The sequence below is a fragment of the Dendropsophus ebraccatus genome, chromosome 2 (genome assembly GCF_027789765.1).
Source record: "Dendropsophus ebraccatus isolate aDenEbr1 chromosome 2, aDenEbr1.pat, whole genome shotgun sequence".
NCBI lineage: Eukaryota > Metazoa > Chordata > Amphibia > Anura > Hylidae > Dendropsophus > Dendropsophus ebraccatus.
The window spans coordinates 215,832,474-215,843,534 of NC_091455.1; the positions used below are offsets into that span (position 1 = coordinate 215,832,474).

An 11,061-nucleotide genomic window follows, 5' to 3' on the forward strand; every position below is an offset into this window, starting at 1 on the left:
CTGCAGCGATACTAGGGCTGGAATCACACATGCAGCGGCTGCAGCTATACTAGGGCCAAAATCACATATGCAGGGGCTGCAGCTATACTAGGGCCAAAATCACATATGCAGCAGCAGCTATAATAGTTCTGGAATCGCATATGCAGTGGCTGCACCAATACCAGGGCTGGAATCACACATGCAACAATAGCTGCAGCTATACTAGGGCTGAAGTTACACATGCAGCGGCTGCAGCTATACTAGGGCTGAAGTTACACATGCAGCGGCTGCAGCTATACTAGGGCTGAAGTTACACATGCAGCGGCTGCAGCTATACTAGGGCTGGAATCACACATGCAGCGGCTGCAGCTATACTAGGGCCAAAATCACATATGCAGCAGCAGCTATAATAGTTCTGGAATCGCATATGCAGTGGCTGCACCAATACCAGGGCTGGAATCACACATGCAGCAATAGCTGCAGCTATACTAGGGCTGAAGTTACACATGCAGCGGCTGCAGCTATACTAGGGCTGAAGTTACACATGCAGCGGCTGCAGCTATACTAGGGCTGAAGGTACACATGTAGCGGCTGCAGCTATAATAGTTATGGAATCACACATGCAGCGGCTGCACCGATACCAGGGCTGGAATCACACATGCAGCGGCTGCAGCTATACTAGGGCTGGAGTTACACATACAGTGGCTGCAGCTATACTGGGGCTGGAATCACACATGCAGCGGCTGCAGCTATACTAGGGCTGAAGGTACACATGCAGCGGCTGCAGCTATACTGGGGCTGGAATCACACATGCAGCAGCTGCACCTATGCTAGGGCTGGAATCACACATGCAGCAATGGCTGCAGCTATACTAGGGCTGAAATCCCATGTAGCGGCTGCAGCTATACTAGGGCTGAAATCCCATGTAGCGGCTGCAGCTATACTAGGGCCGGAATCACAGTTGAGTCTTTCTTAAAAACCTGCATCAAAAACTGCGCATCTGAATGCAGGCTTATAGAGAAAGCATTGCAGGAATACAGGGATACAAAGGCCCAGTCTCAATTGTCTATGGGAGCCGCAGAAACAGCCAACACCTATGTATGACCCACCCATCCATTCTAATAGAAGATGGCGGCCCCCAACGTTTTAACTTTCTTAGCTGGGGATGAAAACCCTTTAACAGGTTATCCCAATCCTGAATGATCACCTAGCTACAGAATAGGGGATCAGTATGAATTTGTACATGGTGAGGTATGAATAAGGCCTAAGGGGGAGATGGAGATGTCAGCAAGTTGGGGAGAGAAGCAGTGAAGGCTTTATTACATGAAGCCATTATCGGTCCTATTTGGTCTCTCCAGGTGTTATTTGAGGAGTGGGGGCAGCAGACCACCTCTGACTTTAATGGGCTCCCCGCTCACCTTCAGGCACCAATATCCATGTACAAAAAGACTAGGTTACATAGGCCGTGTTTACAGAATGTTTTTTTAGCATTTTATTCCTTCAAAAATTGCCGGATTTTATGGCTGATAAACCGGCTGTAACAATCACAGGATTTTCAGGAAAAACTTAAAATAAACATGAACGGCCATTATTAATGTCCGGAAGTACCGATAACAAAAAATAATGATGTAATTGGCTGAATAATGAGCGTCTCACTGGATGTTACGGCCCTTACAATCCAGAAACCTGATCAGCTGTTTTGCTATTGAATTCGGTAAAATGCTTTAAAATGTTTGTAGTTTTTCTATCAGTAATTCAAAATTCAATTTTCCAGGCGTTTTATGGCTCAGAAAAAGTCACAAATGATAAACTGGGCGCAAATCCCGGATTATGGAAACTTTTGGGTAAAGACTCAAAACCAGCAAATAAAAAAAAAATCTAAAAAATATTCACCCGTCGGATCCTGGTTCATAAATAGAAATTAGACCAAAAATGGGTGAAAAATCCAATTATTCACCTAAAAATAGGCACAAAACCCTGGATGAACGTCCCCCGGCTGTGTGCAGGAGCTTCCCCCGATATCCCAACCTTCCCACAACAGAATTTTTGCCACAGGTAATGGTGATTCCTTTGTTTATTATTATTATTATTATTATTATTATTATTATTATTATTTTATTTTTGTTTTGTTTTGTCAGTTGGAATATTTATTAATTTCCTTTTTTTTTTTTTTACAAAATGATCCAAGAGTCACAGGAGGTATAAGAGATATAAGAGTCACAGGAGATATAAGAGATATAAGAGATATAAGAGTCACAGGTGATATAAGACATATGAGATTTAGAGGAGTAACCTTTTCGGGGGGTCTGCGATATCCACTTGAACATCGAAGCCATTAGCCTGGCCTTTCTCCTCCACCCCATTGGGGGCGCCGTTCCGAGTACTTGACATGTTTTATTACTGAAAAAATAATAATAGTTATATACAACAAATACATAGCAGAAGTGTATACCTGATGTAATAGAGAAATACCTGATCAGCAATTCCCACAGCTCATCCAGTTACAGTAATAATTAGCAATTCCTTCATTGTATACGGTATATATGTATATACAGTGACAGTAATATCCTTCATTGTATACGGTATATATGTATATACAGAGACAGTAATATCCTTCATGGTATACGGTATATATGTATATACAGAGACAGTAATAATTTCCTTCACTGTATACGGTATATATGTATATACAGAGATAGTAATAATATCCTTCATGGTATACAGCATATATGTATATATAGCGACAGTAATAATTTCCTTCACTGTATACGATATATATATATATATATATATATATATATATATATATATATATATATACAGTGACAGTAATAATATCCTTCATAGTATACGGTATATATATATATTTATACAGTGACAGTAATAATTTCGTTCATTGTTTACGGTATATATGTATATACAGTGACAGTAGTAATATCCCTTATGGTATACGGTATATATATATATATTTATACAGTGACAGTAATAATTTCCTTCATGGTATACGGTATATATATATATACACAGTGACAGTAATAAATGACTTTCTCGGCCGTCCCATCAGCATGGAGGTGACCGTATACTTTAGTATCTTTATTTCTGCACCTGATACAACAGCGGGAACCCTACGCAGCAACAATCTACAGGCAGAAGCAGAGTACAAATGGGGCCTGCGACCTCTGACTGGTATAGCGATGTAGCAGAGCTGGTTACCTGCTTTTCAGCCTACATTATTCGTACACTGCAGTCCTATGCAGCAAATAACAAACTCAGCTCTGCTATATCTACTCCGCTCTGCTATGTGTGTACTTACGGAGGCTGACTTGCTGGTATAGTCCCACAGATGTTGTGGTATAGTCCTGATGTTATAGTGTGGAGGAGGACTGGGGTATGGAGGCAGAGTCCACAGGTAGCGGAGATATGTGCTGGGCGCCTCCTCCCCGAGGATAATGAATTGCCCTTACTCTCCTGATATGGTTGGCACTGGGCGTCCCTGGGGCAGCTCCTCCTGGCACTGGGCGTCCCTGGGGCGGCTCCTCCTGGCACTGGGCGTCCCTGGGGCAGCTCCTCCTGGCACTGGGCGTCCCTGGCACTGGGCTCTGCTATATCTGTTAATATTTAGTAAAGATAAGGAGTAATGTAGTTTCCCTGTCATGCTGGACCCCTCCTCCTCCTCCTCCTCCTCCTCCTCCCTGCATCCTGCTCTCTATGAAGCTCCATGACATCACACGACGCTGCTGGAAGTCACCGAGTTCATTCTGTAATTTCCCTTCGAGGCGTCTTTCTTATGTTCAGATTCTGGGTGAATATCGAAACATTGCACGACTTTTCATCATACTTCCTTTATTCATTTCTCTTTCTTTTTATGGTCACGTGACAATCGGTCTCTGAAATAAAATGTAGACGTACAGACAAGGGGGGTATGGAGAAGAGCAGAGTCCGGGGCTTCATTCACGTTCCTTAAAAAATACCTTTCAAATCAACTACTTTCATATAGTTATACAGATTTGTAAATTACTTCTATATAAAAATCTCCAGTCTTCCAGTACTTATCAGCTGCTACATGTCCTGCAGGAAGTGGTGTATTCTCTCCAGTCTGACACAGTGCTCTCTGCTGCCACCTCTGTCCTTGTCAGGGACTGTCCAGAGCAGGAGAGGTTTCCTATGTGCTCCTAGTGTAGACAGTCACTTACCTCCCTGCACGGTGGATGTTTACTCACACGACCATTCAGCATCGTATCAGGAATCAGTGCAGGGTCCTGGTAATTCCAGTGACTTTTCTTGCATTTGTACACGCTCCTGATTATGGTTTCCGCCTTCTCTCTAGTATTTTTATTTTTAGTAGTTTTTACTACTTTTTTATAGAGTAAATGTGACGCCCCAGAGCGGCAGCGTCCTGTCTACTGTAACCACGGGACATAACAGGTTAAACCGGCCGCTCTGTATATAGCAGCACCACTGACTGATGGGAAATACAACAACCGCCACCTCTATATATCCCATCATCACAGTTATATCCAACACACAGTGTATATCCCGGGGGCAGATAACAATATATATATCCAATAGGAAAGTGTCACCTCCACCTGGTCTATTACTGTCCATGATACAGGGAAGGGACCACAGACTGAGGCACCACTAGTCCCATATACACCAGAGACATAGATAGGAGATAGATAGGAGATAGGTAGGAGATAGATAGATAGATAGATAGATAGATAGATAGATAGATAGATAGATAGATAGATAGGAGATAGGAGATAGATAGACAGACAGATAGATAGATAGATAGATAGATAGATAGATAGATAGATAGATAGGAGATAGATAGATAGATAGATAGATAGATAGATAGATAGATAGATAGATAGATAGGAGATAGATAGATAGGAGATAGATAGGAGATAGATAGATAGATAGATAGATAGATAGATAGATAGATAGATAGGAGATAGATAGATAGATAGATAGATAGATAGATAGATAGATAGATAGGAGATAGATAGACAGACAGATAGATAGATAGATAGATAGATAGATAGATAGATAGGAGATAGATAGATAGATAGGAGATAGATAGATAGATAGATAGATAGATAGATAGATAGATAGGAGATAGATAGATAGATAGGAGATAGATAGGAGATAGATAGATAGATAGATAGATAGATAGATAGATAGATAGGAGATAGATAGATAGATAGATAGATAGATAGATAGATAGATAGATAGATAGATAGGAGATAGATAGGAAATAGATAGATAGGAGATAGATAGGAGATAGATAGATAGATAGATAGATAGATAGATAGATAGATAGATAGGAGATAGATAGATAGATAGATAGATAGATAGATAGGAGATAGATAGATAGATAGGAGATAGATAGATAGGAGATAGATAGATGATACAGGTATTTTCCATCTTACATGATGTAATATGCTGCCATATACCTATTCTCCTTCTATGACTATTGTGTAACCCATCCTGCTCTCTCCTGTCATGTGACCCTGTAGCTCGCACCTTGTTCTTACCCTTGGAGCAGGGTGTGCGCACGTGTTCCTGTGTTATGGAGTTATATACGGTTATATAGTGTATATAGTGCAGCTCTGATGTCACCAGGGAAGGAGGAAACATAATAACATAGTAGATGCAGCCCTGTGACATGTCTGTGATGGTATCGGGGATGGTGGTAGATAGTAATGAGGTTATACAGGGCCACAACACTGGGATATATATATACACCCCTCCTAGATGTGACTGATATATATATACCCCTCCTAGAGGTCTAGCATTGTCCTGCATTAGGAGGAACCTCACCTTCACCAGCATATGGTCTCACAAGGGCTCTGAGGGTCTCCCTACCTAATGGCAGTCAGGCTACTTCTGGCAGCACATGGAGGGCTGTGCGGCCCACAAAGAGATTGTTGTTGCCTCCTACGGCCTCCTCCACATCTCCTGGTGTACTGGCCTGTCTCCTGGTGTACTGGCCTGTCTCCTGGTGTACTGGCCTGTCTCCTGGTAGCCTCCAGCCTCTGGACACTACGGCCTCCTCCACGTCTCCTGGTGTACTGGCCTGTCTCCTGGTAGCCTCCAGCCTCTGGACACTGCGGCCTCCTCCATGTCTCCTGGTGTACTGGCCTGTCTCCTGGTAGCCTCCAGCCTCTGGACACTATGGCCTCCTCCATGTCTCCTGGTGTACGGGCCTGTCTCCTGGTAGCCTCCAGCCTCTGGACACTACGGCCTCCTCCACGTCTCCTGGTAGCCTCTGGACACTACGGCCTCCTCCATGTCTCCTGGTGTACTGGCCTGTCTCCTGGTAGCCTCCAGCCTCTGGACACTATGGCCTCCTCCATGTCTCCTGGTGTACGGGCCTGTCTCCTGGTAGCCTCCAGCCTCTGGACACTACGGCCTCCTCCACGTCTCCTGGTAGCCTCTGGACACTACGGCCTCCTCCATGTCTCCTGGTGTACTGGCCTGCCTCCTGGTAGCCTCCAGCCTCTGGACACTACGGTCTCCTCCATGTCTCCTGGTGTACTGGCCTGTCTCCTGGTAGCCTCCAGCCTCTGGACACTACGGCCTCCTCCATGTCTCCTGGTGTACTGGCCTGTCTCCTGGTAGCCTCCAGCCTCTGGACACTACGGCCTCCTCCATGTCTCCTGGTGTACTGGCCTGCCTCCTGGTAGCCTCCAGCCTCTGGACACTACTGTCTCCTCCATGTCTCCTGGTGTACTGGCCTGTCTCCTGGTAGCCTCCAGCCTCTGGACACTACGGTCTCCTCCATGTCTCCTGGTGTACTGGCCTGTCTCCTGGTAGCCTCCAGCCTCTGGACACTACGGCCTCCTCCATGTCTCCTGGTGTACTGGCCTGTCTCCTGGTAGCCTCCAGCCTCTGGACACTATGGCCTCCTCCATGTCTCCTGGTGTACTGGCCTGTCTCCTGGTGTACTGGCCTGTCTCCTGGTAGCCTCCGGCCTCTGGACACTACGGTCTCCTCCATGTCTCCTGGTGTACTGGCCTGTCTCCTGGTAGCCTCCAGCCTCTGGACACTACGGTCTCCTCCATGTCTCCCGGTGTACTGGCCTGTCTCCTGGTAGCCTCCAGCCTCTGGACACTATGGCCTCCTCCATGTCTCCTGGTGTACTGGCCTGTCTCCTGGTGTACTGGCCTGTCTCCTGGTAGCCTCCGGCCTCTGGACACTACGGTCTCCTCCACGTCTCCTGGTGTACTGGCCTGTCTCCTGGTAGCTCCTCCAGCCTCTGGACACTACGGCCTCCTCCATGTCTCCTGGTGTACTGGCCTGTCTCCTGATAGCTCCTCCAGCCTCTGGACACTACGGCCTCCTCCACGTCTCCTGGTGTACTGGCCTGTCTCCTGGTAGCCTCCAGCCTCTGGACACTAAGGCCTCCTCCACGTCTCCTGGTGTACTGGCGTGTCTCCTGGTGTACTGGCCTGTCTCCTGGTGTACTGGCCTGTCTCCAGGTAGCGCCTCCAGCTTCTAAGCCGTCCTGGATGAGCTGCACTACCTGAGCCACTTGCGTTGGTTGTAGAGTCCGTCTCATGCTACCACGAGTGTGAAAGCGCCAACATTCTAAAGTGACCAAACCATCAGCCAGAAAGCCTAGGTAGTGAGAGGTGGTCTGTGCTCCTCACCTGCAGGACCCTCCGTTACTGAGGGGTCTTGCTAATTGCCAATAATTTCCACCTGTTGTCTATTCCATTTGCACAGCAGCAGGTGACAGTGATTATTAATCTGTGTTGCTTTCTTAGGGTCCATTCACACTACTGCATTGGCACCGAAATTGCTTGCAGAACCCCCGCCCGTGGAATCTGCTCCAGATCCTGCCTGCTATGTGTTTCAATGGGAGTCCGTGCACGCCTCTGCTCTCTGTGCCTCTCTGCTCAGTGTCAATTTCTCTGCGCGAGGCCCCCCATTGTAGGGACAGATGGGGGTCTCAGAGGTCAGATCTACATCTATCTATGGGTATGCCATGGGTGTGTGAGATTATCCAGGATTACAAAAAAGCAGAGCAACTTTCCTCCATAAACAGCGCCCCCCTGTCCTCAGGCAGTGTGCGGTATTACTATTCCTGTTTCTCTAAGCCTGGAGAACCCCTTTAAGCCTCCACAGCTCTATTCTTACAATCTATAGGCTGAGGATATTCCCATTGATGTGCCCGCTCACCATCCTCCTCCTCCTCCTCTTTATTTTTTACTTCCCAACATCTTTCCCAGCTTCTTGTTCCTCCTATTTGTATTATTAGATACGCGTTGTGTCCTACACCGTCCCCCCATACACTTCGCCCTCTCAGTAACCTCTGCGCTCTCTCAGCTCTGCTATATGTGAGACGGTAGAACATATAGATAATTCTCACAGTATGGAGGAGGTATGGGAGACATGCCCGGACGTGTCTGTAATGTGCCGCCATCTCTCCATGTGTCACCGTTATATACAGCAGATTTATGAATGAGCGTAGTGTAAGGACACACCGGCGGCAGCATCACCCTACAGGACCTCCTGACTATGGACGGGTGGGGGGTCCCAGCAGGTAGACCCCTAGGATCATCCCAAGTCACCCCTCTATGGTGGCTATATGCGCTAACACAATGGAGAGATACAGATTTATTTTGATTATCTCAACGGCCGTTGTTTGCAATTACATTTCTCTATGCCAAGAACGGACTTTATTTTCATAAAATGTACATTGTGTGAACACAGCCTAAAGGGGAACTCCAGCAAAAAAAATGTTTTATTTCAAATGAACTGATGCTAAAAATGCCAGAGATTTGTAATTTACTTATGACTATGTAATATCTGCAGTCTTCCAGTACTTATCAGCTGCTGTATGTGTGGTGCATGCTCAACTGGTCACTTGCTTGCTGGTACTGTGTGACGCCACTCCCGTGGTGGTCGGTTGGGATATAGATCAGCCAGATGTTAGGTTGTTGTGACGCCAGTGCCGGTTGGGCACACAGGTATGGGGGCACACCTACTTTTAGTTTAGATAGTCTGGCTATACCCTTTACCCTGTGGTCAGTGACCTGCTGGGATGTGAGGGGTCCCTTGGGCACTTATCATGGTGGGCCGGAGTGGAGCTGTGACCCACCCGGACTATTGGCACTGCCACCCACAGAAAGGGGAGATGACCCAAGGTGCAATGGCTGTGTAGGTGCTTAGAGAATAACCACTGAGTCCTGTAAGAATAAATAAACTTCTTCTTTACTGCAGGAAGTCCTAATACAGTGATATACAGTAGCATCTTGACTTGATAATATACTTTAAATTTTAGTGACACGATCTCTGCTGAGAGCTCAAGGAGAGGTGCAGCCGTGCTGACTGGGTTACATGCTGAGAGGTAGAAGAGGTTCAGAGAAGTAGAGAGGAGAATGTAGAGAGAGTCCCAACCCAAGTAGTACTGTGCTCTGCCGAAACTTTATAAGTAGAATAAGTAGAATACTTAAGATAGAGAGAATACTAGTGCCCGTGTTTTTACTCTTTGGTCTTTGCACCACCTATTGCCCATCAGTGTCGGGCGACCCGTCCTAGAGGGTGACACAAGCCCCAGACCTTGTTACCTGGAATGAGCCTAGTGGTCAAAGTTCTCTGATCACAGCTGCGCTGTGAGATAGAGTACGTAGGCTTCTAGCAACTTTGCTCTATCCGGATCAGTTCCTCTTTCTTCAGGATACTGTCCTGCACTTTTAGACTGACTGCGTGGGTTGGGATGATCCCTGACTTGTCCTCTCTAAGTGTGTGTTCAGCACTACATAGTGTGTGGAAGTTCTGCTGTCAAGAAAAGAGTGCTTGGGTGTCTCATGTGCGTCTGTTCACTACAGAGGCAAACTCAAAACTCCACAGGGGACCTGGCATAAGCCAGGGCCCTACTTGGCTTCTGCAGGGACCGTTCTGGCTTGCGTCCTTCCTCTACCAAAGCCAGAATAAGACTCACTAAGGTGTGGCTACACTTCCTCTCCCCACGTGACTTCCTTCTACAGCACCAGTAACGTGTGCTGTGAGTAGGTGAGAAGAGAGTGCAAGAGAAAGAGAAGGATAGAGATAGGTAGATAAGAGAAAGAGCTCCCATTGGTGCACAGGTCCTAGAAATAATAACCCTTTAGTTACCTACAGCTGTGCAATACTTAGGTACACAATATACATATCAGCGACATCTAGTGGCAAAACTTAAGTACTACTTCATTCCCACTTTTACTTTGAAGTACAGACTTTTGTGAGGGGTGTAAAGACAAGAAACACCCATGGTGGGACACCACATACTTCCTGCAGGAAGTGGTAATTTACAGGAAGTGAGGCTATGGAGACTGACAGTCTACATCAGAAGCAGAAAAAAAGCATGAAGAAACCTAGAAAGGGAGTAAAATAACTTTATTGATCAATATATGTCCAATTATAAGAGCGGTGAAAAAAAGTTTGAAGAGCCCCTTTAAGGAGTCCATACACTTATTAGTGGGAGACGCTATACAGACACAGACTTACTGCTGATGTTGGGGTGACGGCTGAGCCCCCGGGGACATGTGACACGGTCTCGTATTGTGGTTTCACATTCGCCGTCACAGAAGAGGAAGCTATTTAGGTGATGGGGTGGTTCTCATCTGTCTCTGGTAACCCAGGAACGTACGACGGATGATCTCACATCCACATTACACTCCGCAGCCTCTAATTCAGTTATTCTGTGGGGAAATGCCTGATCAGGGTAAGATAGAGGTTATCTCTAAAGCACAGAGGCCTATACAGCGTATCCAGGTCCATCATAGGGTCGGTGTTATTCCATATGCATAGGCCTTAAAGGGGTTGTTCACCATTTTTTTTTTCTTTCAAATCAACTGGTGCCGGAAAATTCCAGAGATTTGTAATGTACTTCTATTAAAAAGAAAATCCAGTCTTCCAGTACTTATTAGCTGCTGTATGTCCTGCAGGAAGTGGTATATTCTTCCATTCACTTCAATGGAACTAAGTTGCAATACCACACATAAACTGAGGACGATAGAGGCGCTGTTTCCGGAAAAAGTGGCCTTGAAAACCCCCTTTAAAAGAATGCACATGCTCTTTGCTGCATTTTTCTCC

The 11,061-nt window shown here is 46.1% G+C and overlaps 1 protein-coding gene across 1 annotated transcript in view; it reads right to left on the reverse strand.

Moving 5' to 3' along the window:
* The window catches only part of LOC138784045 (ATP-dependent translocase ABCB1-like), a 40,932-nt gene extending 37,520 nt beyond the window's left edge, over positions 1–3,412 (reverse strand). Inside the window, exons 1-2 of the mRNA XM_069959490.1 lie at positions 3,293–3,412; positions 2,273–2,379 (exon numbers count right to left, since the gene is read on the reverse strand). Of these exons, the coding sequence (XP_069815591.1) occupies positions 2,273–2,370 (98 nt within the window). The 5' untranslated portion in view covers positions 2,371–2,379; positions 3,293–3,412. The remainder of the gene's footprint in view (positions 1–2,272; positions 2,380–3,292) is intronic.
* Positions 3,413–11,061: the final 7,649 nt, after the last annotated feature.